Here is a 23,199-nt window from a genome sequence, read left to right as displayed (position 1 = left end):
AATTCAATTTTTCTGAAACTTTGATATTTTGTTCTTGGATACAGAATCTCTCTTTATATATGATATGAAAGAAATTCAACCGCACATTTTTTGTCCACATAGTCTGAAATATGGCCTTTCAGACCCCTGTAAGAAGTTTGTGAAATCAGACATTCGACTTGATAATGAGCCTTATTTTAGAATTGTCTATTGATCTACTGCAAATTTGTGTTATACTTTTAATAAAGATAACCTTTTTTGCTACTTTAAATCAGTAAGTCACATTGATACTGGAAAATTTGGGTAAAATATTAAGTAAAAAAGAACATACATCGTGTCAGAAACTGAAAATTCACATGTAAATATCCGACAGTTTAAGTTTTCTTAAGAGAAAATGTATAATTCAATTTTTACAAAAAATTAACAGAATGATTCAAATGGGTCTTAGAATAAAATGTGTAAAAATAAAGAAAATTGAACCGGTGGTTTCAGATATTTTGGTGATTTAAAAAAAAAACTTCAATGGCAAAAAAAAAAAGATTCAGTAGATGATCACAATATTTGACCTTTGACCTCTTGATATGACCTTGACCTTTGTAGTACATAAAGAATGGAGACCTCTTATATTAGTGTCCAAATATCAGCCCTCTACTATTTATGGAACAAAAGTTGCACTGCATTTTATAACAGACTGTTACATGCTTGTTTATTGCACTTAGATAGTGTAAACACATTCCAAAATGTAAGCTCCCAAGTGACCAATATATAAAATTCTCTGATTTTTTCACAAAATACAACGCAAATTTGCCAAAACTTATTATTTTTCTTTCAGTGATCATTTATTGTTGTCCGTATAATAGTATTACTCTTTTTTCCTCCAGTACTTTTTTAAAGAAATTGGTTAAAATAGAATCCATGGGTGTTTTGTCCTACCTTAAATACTAGTAAACAAACAATTTGAGGAATGTAAAAGAACTTGTTGGGAAAGGAGGAAATTGTCAATGCAGAAGACAATAAATGCTATGGGAAGTACTAGTATACATGCGTATTTATACAATGTATTTTGAAGGTATCGATCTAGTTGCTTTCTTGTCGTTCATTCATAAATACGGAAACAGATCATACCTTAATATAGACCTTCGATCGATTTTCATTAGGTTTTTTCAAAATTTTCGATCAATATTATGAATTTATTAAAACAATAGTGTTTTCCATTGATTTTATTGTTTCATGGACTGAGTTTACCAACTTAGTCTGACTTCTACGGGATAATGGTCGCTAAGATCGTAGGCCTATAAAGAAAATGAAAAGAAATATACTTGATTAAAATTGAATAAATTGATATAAATAATTAATAAGCCATAGTTAATGCATCACAGAAATCTCTGAAACATTTGTCTTTAAAACAAAATATCACTGCAAACTGCTTCCTTCAGTAAGGAACTAATCAAATTGCAGATTACAATTTATATTCGTCAAATTATACTTAATTCAACACTGTCGGAATTCATCACTCACAGAAAGCAAATACGAATGTGTGATATATACACTTACTCGGTCATAGCTGAGACCAAACACCTGATCAAAGCGGTAGATGTCGGCTGTAGCTGGAATAACTGACGTCACCATTCTGTTACCCGATACCACGATTCTAAGGTAATCGATACTTATATTGTAAACTATGTACATTGTACTTTGAAAACACGACATTTCACTACATGTTTATCTGGCGTTTCCAAATTGAATTAGGTATCGAACAAATAAGTTAAATCTTACAAGTTGGAAGTCCAATGTTGTCAAAGACTGATAGTTTTGACAAACTTTCCAAAATCTTGGTTGATTACATATTTCCTGTATATCGGTTAAGTTATGTTAGGTCTTGATATTTTTTATTTCATGTTGACATAATTATCTTGCATGTTGACATATAATAAATCTAAAGATGAATAACTTGCATACAATAGGCACAAATATGTCAACATAATAACCATGTAAATAAAGATAAGTGTAAAAGAAAGCTACATTATCAAAAAGGGACCAAGATTAATAACGAAAGAAAGTTACCTACCCTCAAATAAGCATAATGAAATAAGTATTTGATATCCGTAAACTCGAAATTATAGAGCAGACCTGTCATAGGCACAATCTGTTGTAGAGGTGGTGGTGTCAACGTTCCAGTCAATCAGCCACTGAAACAGGGGGTCTGTGTAGAAGGCCTTACTGGAGAGCTCCTCCTCAGAGGCATAGGAACAGTCAGCATTGAAATCCCCCATCAATATTATATTCTAAAAATAACAAGAAACCCCCCATCATTATTATATTCTGAAAATAACAAGGGACTCTCCATCACTATTATATTCTATAAATAACAGGAAAATCCCTCATCACTGTTATAACCTAAAATTAATAGAAAAATCTCTAATCAGGAAAAATTAAACTTTTCGATATAAATGAATTATGAAGGGTATTAATGTGTTAAATGAAAGGTAAACAGGATTACCGGTGTTCTCCAGTGATTATAGACGTCGTAGTACACAGTCTCCAGGTGGCCTATTTCAGACACGGCATCGGCAGGTTTGGCATGGATACCAGTCACCGCAAACGCGTCACCTTTGAAATGGAGCACAAAACATGCGTACACTGTAATGCATGAATTCTTCTTACAATACGAAAGATATGTAATATCATCTTGGCAGAGTAAACACTGGCAAAATGTTATATCACAGGTGGGACCAAGTGTCATAAGGGAGACACCTGAAGTACAATATTCCAGATCAAAGGAGACGACTAAATGACAATATTTCAGATCAAAGGAGACAACTAAAGGACAGTGTTTATGATCAAAGACTATTTGAACGATACAAATCGACAGCACAGAAAAAGAGGGCTATCAAAACCATCGGAAGTGTGATCATGGAGGAGTGAGCCCGGTCATGGTTAAAAAAACGGGAAAATATACATACGATTCAGAGTGTAAAATAGCAATCAGTATGAAAAGCGTCAGTGAGCATTTGACTTATTCATGCTAATAATGTAACTGCTGACCAGAGTATTGTATCGACTATAAAACTTGAAAATACATTACTTATACGACACTGTTCATATCCTTGGTACTTCAAGTTGTTCCTCAATAGCCTGTATCGGTTTAGAAATTATTCATATGCTATATACATAGGTAAGGAAAATTAACGATTGAAAAGTTAGTCATCAAGTTTATCATTTTGCTGTTAGATTTCCAGAAAGGTCCTTATCTAGTAAAAACCTCCAAATATGGAAGATATGTTTTAGACTCTCGGATATCTTTTAAGATCACTGGAATAGACTGAGTCGACAATTGTACGGATGTAGCTATTTATGGCTAATAACACGTCGTCGAGATATCTAAATACCGAGTTAAAGGCCCTGGAAAGCGTTTTGTTCATGATATACTTGAGAATCTGAATAAATTCTACTTTATATAAATATAAAAATATGTCTGCTAATAACGGATCGTCATCCAGTAACCTCTTCCGTGTGCTCCTTGTCTTGATAGGACATAAGTGAAAATTCAATCGTAAATCCACCTAACGATTCAAAAAAGAAGCTTTGGGTTGTATTTTTTTACCAATTTTAAATAGATAAAATTACCTGCAGATCTTCCTACAGGTAGGAAATAAGCACTGTAAGGTTCCCTCTCAAAAATGTCGGTATAGTCGTCCGGTCCGTCATCGTACTGATGGGTTCCCACTAACTGAAGGCTAGACAGTCTGTAAAAGCAATAGTGTGGCGTTCTTTAAGAATCTATATGTTAATTTAGTGACAACCTATATAAGAAATAGTGAGGCGTCCGTAAAGAAATCATATCATAAAAATTAAGTGTAACAAGCAAATGAACTCAAACTTGCGATGAGTACCCCGGTATTTAGATTTAGATTATACAGGGGTATATGCATGTAATGAGCACTGGACAATAAACTTTTACCATCAAATATGCAAACTGAATCCACGTTTACCTGTAGAAATAAGCATATTGCTCTTTGTAAGAGGACCGTCCTAGTCGTTCACTGATGGTCATTCCGTAAGGTCTGGTGCTGTGGACATAAAGATGGTGAATGAAAAATTCTATATTGCAATAGTATTCTTGATTGGTGAAAAAATCTTACATTTACGTTGTACTTTTGATACAGTATATTCAGAAATTCTGAATGTAGCTACTAACGCATTGACCATCTGCCACAATTGTTGAATTGACTCTCCGCTGACGTCACGAATCTCTTGAATCAGAATGAGGTCATACCGAAGAACAATCTGGAATTGTAATCACAACAAACATATTAAGGTCAGACGACACGTTCCTCAACAATACATAATTTTTCCCAAGACTTTGTCATTGAAATCTAGGTACATAAACAAGTCTCACAAAAAATGGGGTACCTTACCAGGTATTTGGACAAGGGTGATATTTCTTATATATCCCATATGGGTTATCATCTGAATGTCTTTTATCACAATTTTTGATGTACTTATATTTAAAACATATTGAAAAGACAATGAAGAAATTACAAGAGAAGGACAAATATGCATAGTTTTTATATAATACCAAGAGATACAAAAGATATATATTTGAGGAAATGTCGTCTGACCTTAAATGAAATGTTTTGAAGTTGTACCTTCTATCATATCATTGATGCCGTTGATATTAGCATTTGGGGTGAATTAAAATCTCAATATTATAAATTTAAAGTTTCAGATATGACCGTTATTAATATTCTTCAAAATGACATCATCAACACAAAAAAAAGAAAATTTGTTTTAATGATTTATTGATTCCATTTTCTGTAATCCTAGTTTTTACACTGAAAATTCTAAGGATTGCTCCGTTTACACGATCATGACAACGATCACACGGCGGGTGTGACTGGTCGACAGGGGATGCTTACTCCTCCATGGCACCTGATCCCACTTGGCCCGTCTTTATTTGCACGGTTCCTGATTTGTATTGTTTCAATAAATATAAGGTTTGATTATTTTTCTTTTTCTCAACATTACTTTGGCAGATTTTTTAATCATATTCCTATACCTGCCACACTTTCTGATGAAAAGTTTATGAATTATACCGCGCAGTTTTGTGGTACATGTGGATAGACAGGTAACATGATGGATTTAAATAGTTGAGCAGTGAATATCATCCTAACCTGAAGTATCTTTAATAGAACTTTCTTTTCAGTGTCTTTAAAATGTTCCAGATTATTGAATTTCTGCATTCCCTGTTATTGTCAACTTACCTATCAGTAGAATAGTTAAAAGAGTCTGAGATGTAAAAAATAAAAAACAGGTGAATGTAGAACATCACTTATGAACAAAAACAGTTTTCAGCTATTCTAAAGTCCACAAAAAAAATCTCATTTAGCTGTTGTGTAATTGAAAATATATAGCATGTGATTGACAGTGGTAAATTTCCTCATTAGAGGAGTGAGTGAATAAAAAGCTAAAATTATATCCTTGTTATAGTATATATTACAAACAAGTCTGAAAAACATAAAAAGCCTTTTACTTTCCATAATTCAAAAAGTGGCAGCTAGCGCCTCGAAGGACAATATCTCTAACCTGTTTGATATATTCTGCCAGTTCAGCATCAGCCATTTTGGCCTTTCCAAAGGTTTTGATGTTAAAAGCGCAGATCAACAGCTCATTGGTGGCTCTAGCAGGAATCCTGGACAACACGGAGGCCGAGTATACGGCGGTCAGGGCGGATAAAGTCAGCAACACCAACGTCTTCATCCTAAATAGGAATGTTTAAAGTTGTGCATATTTCTACTATGCACATCCTAAATATAAGATCATTTCAATAAAATATGACAATCTTTATAATGACCGTTTAAAGCAATATATGAGCTTCAACTTTGATGTCAAAAAAAATTGTTGCTAAATTGTTAATAACCATTTCTATAACAGAAAAAAATAACATTAATAAACTTCTGTTGTTCATATTTGCGATGGAAGAACCTGGAACTATCAATAAACTTCGATTGAATCAAAATTACATAATTGTCTTTCTGTACAATAATGATTCCTTATATAAAACTGTTTTTTTGATTGTAAATAGATGTATTTTTACTGCTTTAGTTTAGTCGTATTTTTCATAGATATTGAAGTTACATGTATACAACTTTATCATCATAACACATATATTAACTGCGATATAATTGTTTTAGAATGCCGCTCATTTTGCTTTAAATTAAAAGCATGTCCGGTTTTTTTACGCATTAAACCTCACAGCTAGGTGTTTGCACAAAATCTAGTTTAATCAATAAATGCTGATTCCTAATTGTCATACTTTTCCCGCCATGCATAATATTTGTATTTTTAAAAAGGAGGAGGATCGAACAGCTTTACGGAAATGTTTTCATTCACAACATGATTTTAATCATACAGAATGTAACATAGCGATATTTAAATCTATGATCATTAGAAAACAGAGTATTAATGTGTTAATTAATTGAATGTGAATTTCTCCTAGTGGAAAGTAAATAATGCCTAATATGCATAAAAATCTCCCGCAGCGGTTTTCGTGTTTAATAGACTTACTTTCTTTTCATTATTTATATCTGCAATTAAATTTCTCATAAAAGGAATCACTGTCAAATTTGTTATGCTATGTCAGAGCATCAGCTACAGTTAAAAACATAAATTAATTTACGCAAAAAGATACTGTGGATAAAGAGGTGACCTCAAAATTATAATTTAACATATTCTGAACATTTTAGAAGAATTTTGTTTGACAAATATTAATTATTTCTTATTGATTCCTGTCATTATACTTTACTTAGGTCGACATTTTTTCAAGGTTTATTTCTAAATAGAAAAACGAAAATACCACATATTAAAATATACATAGGTAAATTTATATAATTTATCCTGATTAAAAAGTGTTCGTCATAAACAAATTATATACATATGGTATTTATAGATAAGTAAATACTAGTATTCCCCATGTTTCTATACAAGCTTACCTGATGTTGGAGGGCGCTGGTCCTGTGTTCCTTTGGTCATTTCGTCTTCACCCTATGATTTATATCTCATCAGATGTTCGGTTCTCAATACTTTAAATTTACAATTTGTTTAAATTCTGACCTCAATTGTAAATCATTGGGTGACGGTTAGAACAATGTTAATCTTCTCATACTTCATATTCTTCATCGATGGTTATATTTATACTTGTTATATATAACAATAAAAACTTTCTATTTATCATTGGATTTTTTTCCCTGCAAAATGCAGTATTTTTATGAAACAATCTCAATAGATGTTTTATTACTTTGATTAGAAATGGTATAATTAATAAAGATAAAGAACTGGATCTGATTTTTTATGAACTGTATCATAAACATGTAGATTGAAACTAGCGTCCATTCAAATGATTGAATACTTGGTTACTCATCATTTCGTGAAAAATGCTTTATTTCCTACTTCAATGACGTACCCAAAACTTTTCATTATCCTCAAATTATTTGATAACAATTAATTTAAAATGAAGCAAACATTATTTTTGACACAAGTGCACATTAATTTCTTCACTACAGGGGATGTTACTATTCAAATGTATCACGTTACTAAGAGCAATAAAGTAATAACTGTGTTTAGAATGTAAATACTTGAAACTGTCTTGCAAATAGAGTTGTATTCAAATGTGATGTGAAACAAAGCGAATGCCGTTTAGGTTAAAAAATACCGAGCTTTTTCTTACTTTGAATGCCTATTGTATCCATTACTATAGTCACGTTGAGCGTGAAGTAAATGATACCACAGAGTCTGAGATATCTTGTCTCACATTTCAATATTTTACTGGAAAGATACGTCATTAATTGAAAAATTAACAAAAACGCTTTATGATAAACGTGAAGACCATTTGTTTCAATATAGTCAACTTGACATATTATGCAGAGATATGTCTTAAACATCTGCATGCGGTTAATATAACTCGCAGTTGATTCGATAATTCAGAGCATGCTCTACGTTTGTACAATTTCTAAAACGAAGTAATTTATTAACAACCAAGTTTACGAAACAGACATACAAGAAGCAGCTCCCTCGTTTAAAGTCATCATTTTGCAAGTTCTGTGGTCAATACAATTACCTTTTCAGCAAATACAATCTTTCACTAAGTCAAATCCTTATGACGTTTGTCTGTGAATTTTTCCGATCATGACAAGGAGCACATAGTAGTTGCTCACTAAATTATTGACAAGCAAGTTGATGAAACAAGAATATCAACAGTCTCCTTTAATGTCATCATTTCGTAAGCTCTATGGTCGATACAATGACCTTGTCAGCAAATACAATTTATCACTGAGTAAAATGCTGACAGATGTTTTTCATACCAATTGCTAGTCCATTATTTATACACTGAATTGACGACGGAGTTTTTTCCGTTATTTCCTGATCATGACAACGAGCACACGGCGGGTGTAACCGGTCAGAAGGGGATGATCACTCCTCCATGGCACCTGATCCCACCTCTGATGTTTCGGAGGTCCGTGTTTGCTCTGCTCTTATTTTGTATATTGTTTAATGGACTTTGAGTTTTAATACTGTTCGTTATCTCCATATCCTTCACTCCTCCATGGCACCTAATCTCATCTTTGGTGTTTTAGAGATCTGTATTCGCTCTGCTCCAAAATTGCCATTGATTAATGGACTTTTGGATGTGAATTCTGTTCTTTATCTCCATCTATTTCATTTCAATCTTTACATGTATATCCTATTCTTGAGTATAAATTTATCTGTCCTTTCGACCTTGACCTTGGAATTTGATTGTTTTTTTAACATTAATCCTCGTTATAACTTTTGAATAATCTGTATGAAGGGCTTTAATGAAACATGTGGAGAGAACGAACAGTAATCAAGATCAAAGTCCATAAAACAATACAAAATAGGAGCAGAAAAAGGACCTCCAAAACAATAGAAGTGGGATCAGTTGCCACGTAGAAGTTAACTTCCCCTGCCGACAGGTCACAACCGTCGTGTGCTCCTTGGCATGATCGGGAAATAACGGAAAAATCCGTCAATTTAGTATATAATGGACATTAAACAATTACATGTAGTATGAAAAACGTCAGTCAGCATTTAACTCAATGAAAAATTGTATTTGCTGACAAGGTCATTGTATTGACCATATAATTTACGAAATGATGACTTTAAACGAGACAGCTGAAATTTTTGCTTCTTCAACTTGTTTGTCAATAATTTACCTCGTTTTAGAAATTGTTCATACATAGAACATGCGCTTGTGTATCAAATCAACTAAGAAACGTAAACTCCATATGCAGGTGATTAAGGTAATATACATGTATTGCTGCATAAGTAAGGGAAGTTGACAATAGAAAAAGTTAAAGTCATCAGGTTTATCACAGAGCTTGGTTGTTAGATTACAATTAACGTCTTTTTCAAGTAACATATCCAAATATCAAACAGATGTGTCAGACTCTGTGATATCTTTTATCTCAAGCTCACCAGGATATATCGTATCGCCATAGTAATGGAAATTACCATTGTTAACTGACAATGCGTTATCAATATATCTAAAGGTCGAATTGAAGGCCACAGCAAGTGTTTTTGCTTCATATTAATACAAAAATAGGTCTGCTAATAACGGGGCGCAATTGGTGCCCATTGGAATTCCAATAGATTCTTGGAAGACCTGGTCACCAAAAAGAACATAGAGCTGACATTGTCAATCAGAAACTCAAGCATCTTTTTGATGTTGACTTCAGAGTACTTGTGTGTACAATCAGAATGTTTTTTAATAAAATGATTTTGCAAATGACTAATGACAAGGTTTGTAAATTTACGAGTTCCATTTTCATTTAAAAAGCAGCTGTCAGTGATATCGAAAAGACTGGACTTTAATTTATCCTGGGGAATGGTAGTGGATAAAGTTAAAAAGTCGTGAGTTTTTAAGCTGTTGATTTTGGCAAAATCTTGCGATTTCAAATGGTCCAAACCTTCCTTTGACTTTTTAAGTATCCACATCGGATTTACACCATCTCTTGAATATATTGTTGCACAGTACTCTTGAAGTTTCTCCTTCACTATTGGTAATATTTTAATGAGGAGTAAAGAAAGAGACTTGGTTGAACATTTACTGGAACCTGCTATGTATCTTTGTTTGTAGGGATTCTTATGAAGTTTCGGAATCCAATATATACAGTATGATGCAATATATATTCGGACAAGATGGCGGTGAGTTTACATTTTTGTCATGTAAGTAACATGGAGGCATGTTCACAAAACTTTGGTCTCTCAACATCACTAGTGGGATCATCGGAATTTGTCAAGAAATCAAAGTTGAGACTCGACTTCAAAGTTCATTGAGTGATTTAAAAAGTGACAAGGATATTATGCACCTGGGGTCAATAATCAGTAAGTCGTCTTATTTTCAGAAAATATCCTTTTTTTCAAAAACTTTTTAAAAAATTTCACATAAGAAAAAGAGAAATTGTTGAACACAATTACGTGAAGTAGGATGTAATATGATTACATAAATTTTCCATGCTATACATTTTCATTAAGGTTTACAAACAAAATATATGTCATGGCATAAACAAATATACTGTTAATCAATTTTTATTCAAGTACATCAGTGACTTTCATGACCTTGTTTTACTTGCGAATATTTCTTGCCACAAACTTTTTATTTGTAAATAAAATAGTGACATGCTCCGTGAAGCATATTTTTCTCTTAATGATTAGTTGTATATTTTTTTACATATCATCAGAAATCATTCGGATCTTTGTATATTTATTAAAAAACATGCATATTTCACTGGTTCATGCAATTAGCATGCTGAAAATAAAATTTGTCCTTGAACTTTTCTAAAAACCCTCGTACTAATATGTAGGATCCTTAAAATAGCAAATGTATACAGTCATGTACATGGCAAAAATATGACTGCATTAAACAAGCACTCATCATAAGAGGTCCATAGGCAACAACATTCACCTGGGTCAATTTGGCCCCACTGTTCTTCATTAGCAGATTTTTAAAATCCATTTTTCGTAAACACTGACTCCGTATTGTGGACCAAACTCTAGTCCTAAGAGAGCTTTGTTTTAATCAAAGCTTAATCCACACAACACTTGGATGCTTCCATAGGATCAACATGGCCCTGCTGTTCTGCAGAATATTTTTCCTGTACACATGCATTATGTAATGCCCCTTTAATAACTCAAGAAGGCAAAATGTGTATGTGGCTATTCCTGATACGTAAGTAAACTTCTAACTCTACAGAGCAAACCAAGATTAAACATTGTATCCAAAATTTCTTCTCGATCTTTTCTAACCAAAAAGTTGTAAGGCTTTGAGTAATGAATGTAACTTCTCTTATCGTCCACCTTTGTACCATATTTCAAGCACACCAAATGTCCCTTCTCCCAATCCAAACGTGTGAAAATGATCTGCAATGTTGATATAAACATATTGTATTCATTTTATACAAGTAATAGGGAAAAATATTTTACAGGGACTGAATTCAGTATGTTTCAAACAATGGCACCATGAGCACCTCTTAATTTGCTGGGTAATCATTATATTTAAGATACAAGTACAATAGTGAAATACTGTAGTTTATCTGTTATCCTCTTTGTGATTACCAGATTTGTTCTTTTTATAAGTTTATTAATTATGAATATCAATGATATTACAAATTATAATGGTAATGATATTGGCAGTAATAATGACAGTGTGCTGTACAAATGAAAAATAAGAAAAACATGACATTACTTACAAATGTAAATTCACATGAATATTATGAAGCATTACTAAAAAATATGAATAAAAATAATTTTACAAAATATGACGGACAGTTGACCTTTTCATTATAAAGATTTATAACATATTACACTCATAATAATCTCATGAATAAATATAACATGCTTTCATATAAATCTTACCCCAACTAGGGCCTCAATGCATAAACTCAGGTCAAGGTCACCGTCGACCACAGTAATACTGTACAACCTAACCAAAAATCAATATACCTATGTTACCTCTAATTGTAGTTGTAAACAATAAAAAAGTATATCTCGTAAAATAATTTTAAACTTCTTCATAACAAAAGTCTATTAAACATCACCAGAAATAAAATGAATAGCCAATATTATATGGAACGTTTATCAACAAAACATGCTGAACTTATTCTATTAAAATAAATATTTTCAGACTTTACAAATATTAAAATAACCCTACCAAAACATACTTTACTATCATGAGCAAAGCTATATTAACAAAAAAATGTAAACTTACAGTTGGTACACCTAGCTAGAGATAATATTCAGCAGAGCTTCAACAATGTTACTGTTCAACACACAGCCTTCATAGCGCGAAACATTTCGTGCAAAATCATAAACTATGAAGTCACGTGATCACAGGAAGTGATGTTGAAATTATCAAAATATTAAACAATACATTTAAATAAAAACTTGTGTGTAGTTTCCATCATTATTTGAAAAATGACAATGACAAAAATTATTTTAAATAAAAATCTTAAATACTTTAGCTGAACAGAATTTCTGTTACTAAAAATAGATGCGGAAATTACCCTCAATGACAAACAGTGTATGAAAACAAAGAGAGATAACTCTTTTGTGAAAATCACCACATCACATTCTTCCCTGCTAAGTATTTTTGCTTTCCACAGCAAAAAATTGAAAAATATACACACACACAAAAAAATATTTTTCCAGAAGACAAATATACTAATTTTCAAAAATATTACAAAATGTCTGATTCAAATCATATTTACACAAAAATTTCTTGCGATTCTAAAACGGATTGTGGCAACTTGTTCGGATTCGAATGTTTTCCTGCGGTAGTTCTCAATGATCTGCGCACCGGAACCGGCTTCCCTGCTTTTTCTCTTGCATCCTCTGAATGTACGGAGTTTCCAGTATTTGTATTGAATTCACATTTTTCACTTGAATTACATTTTTCAATTGAATCACATTTTTCACTAGATTCACATTTTTCACTTGATTCACATTTTTCACTATGAATTCCCACTGAAGAATCCTCACCATTCACATCTGTCTGTAACCGGTCTGCTGGTATGTCTGATTGTGTTTCTTTATCCTTGGAATCTTTCTGCGCTGAAATTTTCTCCATAGGTTGAGGATAGAGAGTTGACCATCCACTTCCCTCATCTTTTTCGGTGTTGTCCACAGCATCGACTTTCTTCAGGGAATCACAAAACTCTCCTGTATTTAACAGTTCTGTTCTGGTAACTGTTTTCTTTTCTCCTGAACCATCTAACATCTGTACTGTGTATACGTTATTTTCACGTTTTTCAAGTACTTTGTATGGAGTTGAGTTCCAATGATCTTGAATCTTGTTTCTGCCCAAAATGTGATTCTTTAATAACACTATGGATCCTACTGGAATAGGTTTTTCATGTGCGTTAGCATTATAACGATCTCGTCTATTCTCAGCATTTTTCTCTATGTTATCTGAAGCTAACTTCATCATATCCTGCATTTTCTTGTTATGCTCTAGAATCCAGTCATCCACACCTTCCTGATTCTCCTCTGAATTTAAAAGCAAGTCTATCGGTAAACGTGGGTTTCGTCCGAACATTAAATAGTATGGCGACAAACCTGTAGACGCATGTGGAGTTGCATTGTAGATGTATGTCATCTCAGCTAAATAATCAGGCCATCGCTTCTTCTTCTCAGGTGGTAAAGTTTTTAATCTGTCATGCAACGTACGATTATATCGCTCACATTGTCCATTCCCAATGGCGTGATAGGGAGTCGTCCTTGACTTTTGAATGTTATAGATCTTGCACAATTCCTTGACTACATCACTTTCGAAATTCCTTCCTCTATCAGAATGAATACGATGAGGTATGCCGAATTTGAAAAACCAGTCTTTCACCAATACCTTTGCCACTGTAACTGCCTTTTGGTTTGGGGTCACTATAGCTTGTGTAAACTTTGTAAACACATCTGTTATGATAAGCACATTTTCTTTTCCATCACTAGATTTCTCGAGGAGAGTAAAATCTATGGCGACAATTTCCAATGGCTTATGAGCTATCAAACTTCCAATTGGCGGTCTAACAGTTGGTATAGGAGCCTTGGCAATCATACAGCGCTCACATTTCTTGATCCAATGTTGAATGTCGGAATACATTCCTGGCCAAAAACATCTCCTTTTCACGAGTGCGAAAGTTCTCTCAATTCCTTGATGACCAGAATAATTATGCAGAGAGTCCAATACTTGATATCTCAAGGATTCTGGAAGTATTAACTGCAAAAATTCTCCCTCTGAGTCTTGACATTTCTTGTAAAGAACACTATCTTTGAGAACTAGTTTGTCCCATTTATGCAGTAGTTTTCGTGCAATGGGTGGTTCCTTCCCAATTAATCTCAATGTTGGTTTATGTCCTTTCTTTAACCATGATAAAACGGCAGCCAACGAAATGTCTCCCAATTGTAATTTTGCAAGCTCTTCCTTGGAAAATTCTGGAAACATCTTAGTTGCTATAAACTCAGAATCATCTTTTGATTTTTCCTTAGTCTGCAGGCTCTGCACATCAGTTAATGTTGTACTTTTCACCAAATTGGTAAGAATTTCTTCTGAATATACATGTTCTGTTTTATCTGCACACCATGCCACTGACATTTCCTCGGTTGAAATGGATTCTGCATGAACAGTTTTTCTACTAAGTGTGTCAGCATTCCTATTTGAACGTCCTGATCTGAACATGATCTCAAAGTCAAATTGCGCCAGTTGAGCAGCCCATCTCATTTCTACGGATCCTAACTTAGCAGTCTTAAAATGGCTTAACGGATTGTTGTCGGTGTAAACAACGAATTTTCCTCCTAACAGATAGTCTCTGAATTTTTCTGTTATAGCCCATTTCAAACTAAGTAGTTCAAGTTTCATAGAACTGTAGTTAGACATATTTCTCTCTGTTGGACGAAGACTTCTTGAAGCGTATGCTATGACAACACGTCCTTTATCCTGATCTTGCGATAGCACTGCGCCTAACCCGTCGTAACTCGCATCAATTTCCAAGATGAACTGTCTCTTGAAGTCCGGGTATCCCAAGATAGGAGTTGTCGTTAGTGCTTCTTTCAACTTCATAAATGCATGATCACAGTCTTCATTCCATCTCATACAAAATGAACCATCTACCATTTTTATCCTTGTTCGCTTGGTTTTCTTCTCCTGTTTGGTAAGGATAGCATGTAATGGGGCAGCTATTTTACTAAAGTTCTTCACAAATTTTCGGTAGTACGAACATAATCCTAAGAATGAACGCAATTCCTTCTCAGATTTTGGTTTAGTCCAAGTAGTGATGGCGGATATTTTGCTGGGATCAGTTTCAATGCCTTTACCGGAAATTTTATGTCCCAAATACTTGACTTCTTGTTTGAAGAAATGGCACTTCTTTGGATTAATTTTCAAACCGTGTTTGGTCAGTCTTGAAAATACAAAATCAAGTCTTTCTAGGTGTTGTTCAAAAGTTGATGAGTAGACCAAAATATCATCTAAATAGAGCAGTGTCTGAAACTCAAACTTCTTGTCTCCAAGACATGCTTCCATCAAACGTTGAAAAGTTTTTGGACTGTTACACAAACCCATAGAGATTTTAAAGGTATTCATACAATCCTCTGGATCCTATACGGAATGCGGTTTTGTTATCGACTCGTCATCTAAAGCGACTTGATAGTAACCTTGTGCTAAATCAATGGTGCTGTAATACTTTGATCCGCATAAAGCATCCAATGACTCTTCAATTCTCGGTAAGGGAAAAGCATCCTTTACTGTCTTTTGGTTAAGAAGACGAAAGTCTACACATAAACGAAGTGATTTATCCTTTTTCCGAACCAATACAGCTGCAGCTCCGTACGGACTAGTACTTGGTCTAATTACTTGCTGATCAAGGAACTTCTGAATGAGCTGTTTCACCTCTTGCATCATGTGGGGTGGTACCCGTCTATGTGGAACAGCGATGGGTTTGTTATCAGTCAGTTCTATGTGATGCTTTACCGTGGCTGTAAATCCTAAGTCGTCTTCATCTTTGCAAAATGCTGCTTTATGTTTCTGTAATAAGTGTGCAAGTTTTCGCTGTTGTTCACTACTAAGAGTGGTATCTATATCAAAGTCATGTCCGTGTAATTTGATTTTTCCATTTCCATGTTCGGTAATATCTGAAGCTATTTCTGTCTCTCCATCAATTTGGACTTGAATTTCATTATCCTTCACTGTCACTTGAACAGAATTATGTAAGGAATCTGCTATTTCTGCTTCTTGAACTGTCCCTATCCTCGTCTTAGGATTTAACCACACATCCTCAGTCCCTAAATTTATCACTCGTACTGGCACTCTTCCATTTGAAGTCTCTGAATAAGAGTCTATCACCATCACATTGCGTGGTAAATTTCCATGAGGACTTTGAATTGCCTGTACTAGTACATTCGAACATCCTCGGCTTTGTCGTGTAGTACACATCACAGTCACCATGGATTCAGCTGGTACTTTTACTGGAATTCGTCCAACTTTGGCAAAACTAAGCCTGTTAACTTCTGATGTCATTTGATACATGGACAACACAACATTCCATGTGTCACACAAAAGTTTATCTTTGGTATCAGACACGGACTCCAAATGAGTTTTCAGAAGTTTGAAGAAATTACTTCCAAGGACTCCTGGTACTCGGCTCTTCCGTTCTCGACCAAAATCGTCATCGGGATCCCTCACAACTAATACACCAACATTTGGAATTGTGACTATACTTGGAATGCTAATCTCAACTTCCGCATATCCAAGGTATGGAATAGGTAGGTTGTTAGCTCCAGTCACCTTCATCCAAGAAGTAACATCATGAAGTTTTGGCTTATTATCAAGTAGACTTCTAAAAAATGTTTCTGTCACTGTTGAAATTTGAGAACCAGTGTCTAACAAACACATTGTATCTTGGTTTTCAATTTTCACTGACTTTACGGGACAAGGTCCAATTCCTTTGTCAAAAACTCTGTCACGAATGTCTGTTTGCGAGTCTTCAATTTCCACTCCTGCAGTTCGACTCTTCACTACAGAAGTTGTTATTCCCCCTGTTTATTAACATCTTGCTTGGAGTTGCTTTTCCTAGCTTCTGATGGGAAAACAGATGGACACTGATTTGCTTTATGACCCTTGCCACTGCACTTGAAACATGTCACATAGTTTTTCTTAACATTCTCAATCTGTCTCTTAGGCTGTTTGGGTTCTGCACATCTTGCGGTAGAATTGAACTTTTCTGTTAGCGTCTGCAATTCTCTGCTGTGTCTGTCCAGTTGCTGTTGTTGCTTCAGTAGTAACTTCTTTATGTCTTCCAACGAATCAACTAATTGAACTTTGGCTCCTTCTGATGAACACTGTTGTGGTAGATTACGACTTCTATAATCTTCTGACCAGTCAATCACTGTCTCTCTAAATTTAGGAAAGTTCATATCCTTGAACTGATGTAAGTAACGTCTCATCTCTCTTCTCAGACTGTCATCCCGAATTCCATCAACAAATTTTTCTTTCAACATTGTGTCCTTATCGGTAATCACACTTGAATCCTTGTTGTGGATCTTCTCCATAAGCTTCATCAACGCCAGTGAGTACTTTTGTAGAGTTTCACCCTGTTCTTGGTTGCGCTGGTAAAACTGCTGTTGTAGTGCTGCAATAGTTTGGTAATTAGTAAACACTGAACGTATAATGTTAAATATTTTTTCTGGAGTATCCCTTTCGTTCTCTGGTCGTAAGCGTATTTCGTCCTTACATTGTCCACCAATGTTGTCGTAAATGAAATCAAGTTTGGCATCTAATGGTTCAATTGTTTTTAAGTGTTGTTTTACATCATGAATCCACTCGCATATGTCTGGGTCATTAACACTTATAGGTCGTCCACACAGTTTTGGTATTTTCTTCTCCCTTGCTATGAAAACAGTTTTATGTTCTTCTGATTTAGCGAAACTAATGTTATGTACATCGGCATTTAATTTTTCAATAATGGTGTTTGCTTTTATTAGTTCATGTTCTAATTTTTCAGTCTTCATAGTTTGAAATGTCAATTTGGCTTTTAATTCTTCTTCTGACATGGTAATAAATAATACACTGTAACTCTCCTACCAAATGAATCCTAAGTTGCTCTAGTTGTCCGAAACAGCTCTTCACATCATATCGTCACTGAACCATTAACTCTCATGTTGATACTGGAGACCTAAATTATGCACATCACACTGCCATATAATCCGAGTTAACCATTAACATATCCTGTCCACGACGCCATTTTGTGATTACCAGATTTGTTCTTTTTATAAGTTTATTAATTATGAATATCAATGATATTACAAATTATAATGGTAATGATATTGGCAGTAATAATGACAGTGTGCTGTACAAATGAAAAATAAGAAAAACATGACATTACTTACAAATGTAAATTCACATGAATATTATGAAGCATTACTAAAAAATATGAATAAAAATAATTTTACAAAATATGACGGACAGTTGACCTTTTCATTATAAAGATTTATAACATATTACACTCATAATAATCTCATGAATAAATATAACATGCTTTCATATAAATCTTACCCCAACTAGGGCCTCAATGCATAAACTCAGGTCAAGGTCACCGTCGACCACAGTAATACTGTACAACCTAACCAAAAATCAATATACCTATGTTACCTCTAATTGTAGTTGTAAACAATAAAAAAGTATATCTCGTAAAATAATTTTAAACTTCTTCATAACAAAAGTCTATTAAACATCACCAGAAATAAAATGAATAGCCAATATTATATGGAACGTTTATCAACAAAACATGCTGAACTTATTCTATTAAAATAAATATTTTCAGACTTTACAAATATTAAAATAACCCTACCAAAACATACTTTACTATCATGAGCAAAGCTATATTAACAAAAAAATGTAAACTTACAGTTGGTACACCTAGCTAGAGATAATATTCAGCAGAGCTTCAACAATGTTACTGTTCAACACACAGCCTTCATAGCGCGAAACATTTCGTGCAAAATCATAAACTATGAAGTCACGTGATCACAGGAAGTGATGTTGAAATTATCAAAATATTAAACAATACATTTAAATAAAAACTTGTGTGTAGTTTCCATCATTATTTGAAAAATGACAATGACAAAAATTATTTTAAATAAAAATCTTAAATACTTTAGCTGAACAGAATTTCTGTTACTAAAAATAGATGCGGAAATTACCCTCAATGACAAACAGTGTCTGAAAACAAAGAGAGATAACTCTTTTGTGAAAATCACCACATCACATCTTTACTGCCAGAACTAGGTCAAAACTGTGCAGCTGGTATGATAAAACTTTTTCACAAGTAACAGAATGTATTAAATATATTTTTAAATAATTATCATAAAATAAACTGTTTTGTTAGCCTAATTATCAGTTATATTCTATATAGTGATTACATGATATTCTAATGGTATTATTTGGATGTACTATCCCAAAATAGTAGTCCGAGTTGACAACCTGTTAAACAGTGTCTCAGAGGGTTAAATAACATGGGAAAGCAAATGCAATAATGCAGAATTCTTTTGAATGCAACACACCTCAGAGGGAGGATGCATTTAAATATTCAGTGAATAAGAAATACTGCATATCTGAGTAAAACACTCCAGTACAGATGGATGAACAATTTACAAACTTTGACCAGAAAAGTACACAAAGCCTTCCTACAAGTAATAAAATTATGTAAAATTACTAACCATGGTCTTAACACAAATAATTCCTAGATTTGTATCAGCTAGGACAGACTTGTTTGTTTCCAGTAAAAGCTCCCCTCCATGTTGTCCCAGCAATCCATCAACTGACTGGTTTCTTAGCTTCCATTTTGTGATGTAGAAATCTGTGGAAATTTTTTCACCATATGCACAAGGTAAGCACGTCTTCACCTGAAATTACATTTTTACTGTGCTAATATTTATCTATGAGTCTGATTATTAACCAGAAGTCTCTGATGACACAGTAGTTCTACAGTCAAGGGCATCGTGGAAACAAGTTATTTCAGCACCATAAAAATAAAGGAGAGTAATTTTATTTCTCGTGTGGTGCTTTTTGCAAAATTACAAAATAATTAATTCCACACGTATATTTAGGAGTCTACATTGATTGATTGTATACTGTTTAGCATCCCTCTCCAGAATATTTCACTGATATGGAGACGTCACCATTGCCGATGAAGGGCTGCAAATTTAGGCCTATACTCGGCACTTACGACCTTTGAGCAAGGAGAGATCTTTATCGTGCCACACCTGCTGTGACACGGGACATCCGAAGGACCGCCCCATTTAGTCGCCTTTTACGACAAGCAAGGGAGTACTGAGGACCTATTCTAACCCGGATCCCCACGGGGCTTAGGAGTCCACAGTATACAATATTCAAAATTTTAATCATAAACAGATAACACTTATGTCCTGTTCACATGGAGTTAAATTCGAATTAAACTTGTCACTAAGTTAATGCGAATTAAATTTGAACCGCGTTCACACGGGGAGCTTAATGTGAATTAGTTTAATTCGAATTAATTTACTGCACATTAAATTACTTTGCATTAGCTGTGAACGCTAAGCAAAGCTAATTCGAATTAAACTTGTCATGTGAACAGGGAATTAGAACTTTCCTACCAACCTCTCCAACAGACACTGTGACAAGAGATCCTACATTTCCAATAGATAGATCTCCCTGCATGCTGCATCTTAGATCTGGAACACTAGATGTTTCTATCCCATTCAGTGTCATTTTCACTTTTTGTGAAGCATCTCCTCTCCTGCAAAATTTGATTTAACTCACATACCCCGGTACTTCATCACAAAAAATACCATTTTCTTTTAGTATTTTTGTTAAAAAAGAAATATTATATTCAGTAGATATTTCATAAATAGATGTGTTTTAACATATTCAAGATATGGTGATCCATGGCATAAAATAAACTCACATAGGGTTCATCAGGAATATCTTGCTGAAGAATTTTAGAAGCTGACTGAATTGGCCTTCCACTGCACCTCTTCCTTCTGAATTTAATTCTTTTATTAGGTCAGAATAATACTGAACATACTCTGAAATCCCAGTAAACCAAAGGCTATAAAGGTCCCTATAAAAAATAAAATCATTGTATATTGTCATGTACAAGTAAGTACAGTATATGAAATGCAAGATTCAATGACTTTTCCTTAGGTTGAAATTGAGGAAAGATATTAGTTTTGTAGTGGTGCTACAAGAATTACAGTAGATAAAGGAGATTGATGAACACTAGGACTGCACAGCTATGATTTTTTTCATTGGTTGGGAATTCAAAAGCAGAACTGGGAAATTCACTAGCCCGTCGGGCTAGTTCTGAGACAATTTTTTACTAGCTCTCGTGTCTAGATGTCTAGATGTCGCGTGCGACTTGACATTTGAAGTGGCAGATCAAGCTTTCAGGTATATTTCTGAAGGTACAACTGTGCTCACCCCTACACATGTACTTTCACACCGTACATGTAAAACATATTAAACTGGCAAATGAAACATTACCGAGAAAGATTATCTGATGCTGCTTCAGATCCAAATTTCAGTGACATTTCCTCTTTAATTTGTGCCATTGCCTGTATACATTTTTTGGTTTCTTCGGTTATATCCGGTAAACGCAAGTTTTCCATTTCAAAGTCTTCATCAACATCTAAACTTTGCACGCAGTTTTTCGTTGATTCAATCAGAACTTCCTTTATGTGAAGAAGTTTAGTCAAAAATGCAGTATTCCCGACTGACCACGAAAACATCTTTTCCAGGGTAGATTTATATAACTCAGACAGTTCTGTTGCTTTAACATCATAATAGATTCCAAACGATTCTAACTGAGAAGTACTCCAATTTAAAACACGATCTCCACCATACCTCCCATGTTTCGACCGGGAGCTGTAACTTTCGTCGCTTTCATAAGCTCCAGAACTTTCGCTGGATGCTCTCTTTTTTCGAATTCGTGGTTCTGAAGGGGGTGAGAATCGTGATGGTAAACGTGAATCTCCCATGTTCTCAACTGGCTACATGAACCTGCAGACCACCGGAAGTTCAGTTACGCTAGAGAAAAGGAAACTTAATAAAGACGGACATACAATTTCCGGATTGATCCACTTTGCGGTAATATACAATGTACAATGTCAGTCACCTACTTTTCTACTTTTCCTGCTAGTAGCTCCTCAGAAATATCTAAGTTTTTCACAACAGGACCAATATTTGGCCGTCCTCCACCCCAATAATTTTGCCGATGATATAGAATACCAGACGCCTGAGACGCGGCAGGATTTTTTTTTCCAGGGGGTGGGTCCACTTTAGTGAAAAAAATTCAACCCAGTTATTTTTTTCAATGGCAACTTCTTTCGGTATCAATTTTCCTGCGTTCTATACTACATTGTCCATGATATTGACTCAGTGTACTTAAAAGTGTGTGGTGGTGGGCGTGGGTGGGGGGGGGGGGGGGCAACCAGCCTTTCAATGAACATTTCCAATAGTAAAAGTCACGTTGGCAAAAAAAGTGCCCCCCCCCGGCCCCCCTGTCGCTACGTGCCTGTGGTACCAAAAGTAGGGAATTCTCAATCGATATCCAATAAAAGATATTGCCACGTTGAATACATTATGTAGAGTATGGGAGCCCTAGCACTTACCGTTCAGAAGTTGTTCCTTATATTAAATGCTATTAATTCCGCCAATCCACGTGCTACAGACCCCGTTTCTTGTCTCTATTTGTCGCGCCCTGTTTTAAACCACGCCTATCGATTAACCAGTACATTGATGGAGAAATATTTACATTTCCAATGTTTTTTATCGAGAAAAAATTACAATAGATATTTTTGAAGTTGATATTTTCTTCATAATATTACGACTTTTTCTCTTTTTCTCGATCAATGTACAAGGTGGAACAAATAGAGACAAGAAGCGGGGCTTCAATATAGCTAGCACGTGGATTGGTGGATGACGGTCGAAATGACCAAAATTCCGCTCATTCTGGTTGCCATAACCACGCCATAGCCACGCACACCCTGAAACATAAACCACTTTAAGGTGGTTTTCTCAACTAAAAATCTGAGTACAATTTTAAACAAAAAAGTAGGTATATCAGGGACATTCGTTTGAACAGCAGCTTTGTATTCTAATATTTGAGTTTTACAGAGAAT

The 23,199-nt window shown here is 34.4% G+C and overlaps 2 protein-coding genes across 2 annotated transcripts; both read right to left on the bottom strand.

Annotated features, from left to right (window-relative positions):
- Nucleotides 1-1,198: 1,198 nt before the first annotated feature.
- LOC134276342 (deoxyribonuclease-1-like) lies at nucleotides 1,199-7,099 on the bottom strand. The gene is made up of 9 exons (XM_062758603.1): nucleotides 6,972-7,099; nucleotides 5,566-5,740; nucleotides 4,178-4,266; nucleotides 3,972-4,049; nucleotides 3,607-3,725; nucleotides 2,480-2,589; nucleotides 2,110-2,264; nucleotides 1,534-1,630; nucleotides 1,199-1,271 (listed from the first exon to the last, which is right to left on the bottom strand). The coding sequence occupies exons 2-9, from the start codon at nucleotides 5,737-5,739 to the stop codon at nucleotides 1,221-1,223; spliced, it is 873 nt and encodes a 290-aa protein (XP_062614587.1). The 5' UTR covers nucleotide 5,740; nucleotides 6,972-7,099; the 3' UTR covers nucleotides 1,199-1,220.
- Nucleotides 7,100-10,469: 3,370 nt separating this feature from the next.
- Nucleotides 10,470-22,056, bottom strand: LOC134276327 (uncharacterized). Its single transcript, XM_062758587.1, has 5 exons — nucleotides 21,563-22,056; nucleotides 20,985-21,140; nucleotides 20,678-20,816; nucleotides 19,756-19,941; nucleotides 10,470-11,415 (listed from the first exon to the last, which is right to left on the bottom strand). Exons 1-5 carry the CDS (start codon nucleotides 22,054-22,056, stop codon nucleotides 11,212-11,214), a joined length of 1,179 nt encoding a protein of 392 aa, XP_062614571.1. The 3' UTR covers nucleotides 10,470-11,211.
- Nucleotides 22,057-23,199: the final 1,143 nt, after the last annotated feature.

The sequence above is a fragment of the Saccostrea cucullata genome, unplaced genomic scaffold, assembly GCF_032062105.1.
Source record: "Saccostrea cucullata isolate Sc308-1 unplaced genomic scaffold, CSIRO_AGI_Scuc_v1 ctg2351, whole genome shotgun sequence".
Classification (NCBI taxonomy): Eukaryota; Metazoa; Mollusca; class Bivalvia; order Ostreida; family Ostreidae; genus Saccostrea; species Saccostrea cuccullata.
Note: the sequence above shows the minus strand (reverse complement) of the source record. Positions and strands in the feature narration are given on the sequence as shown.

Bases quoted from the DNA above. Each gene is read 5' to 3' on its own strand.
- LOC134276342 (XM_062758603.1), bottom strand. From the start codon at position 5,739: ATGAAGACGTTGGTGTTGCTGACTTTATCCGCCCTGACCGCCGTATAC. The intron at 2,265-2,479 runs GTAATCCTGTTT...TGTTATTTTTAG, and splicing joins ATAATCACTGGAGAACACCG to AATATAATATTGATGGGGGA. The intron at 1,631-2,109 runs GTCTGCTCTATA...CGATTACCTTAG, and splicing joins ACAGATTGTGCCTATGACAG to AATCGTGGTATCGGGTAACA.
- LOC134276327 (XM_062758587.1), bottom strand. From the start codon at position 22,056: ATGGGAGATTCACGTTTACCATCACGATTCTCACCCCCTTCAGAACCA. The intron at 21,141-21,562 runs GTAATGTTTCAT...TATTTTTTATAG, and splicing joins GCATCAGATAATCTTTCTCG to GGACCTTTATAGCCTTTGGT. The intron at 11,416-19,755 runs GTTAGTAATTTT...TCAACATTGCAG, and splicing joins TTATTTGTGTTAAGACCATG to ATCATTTTCACACGTTTGGA.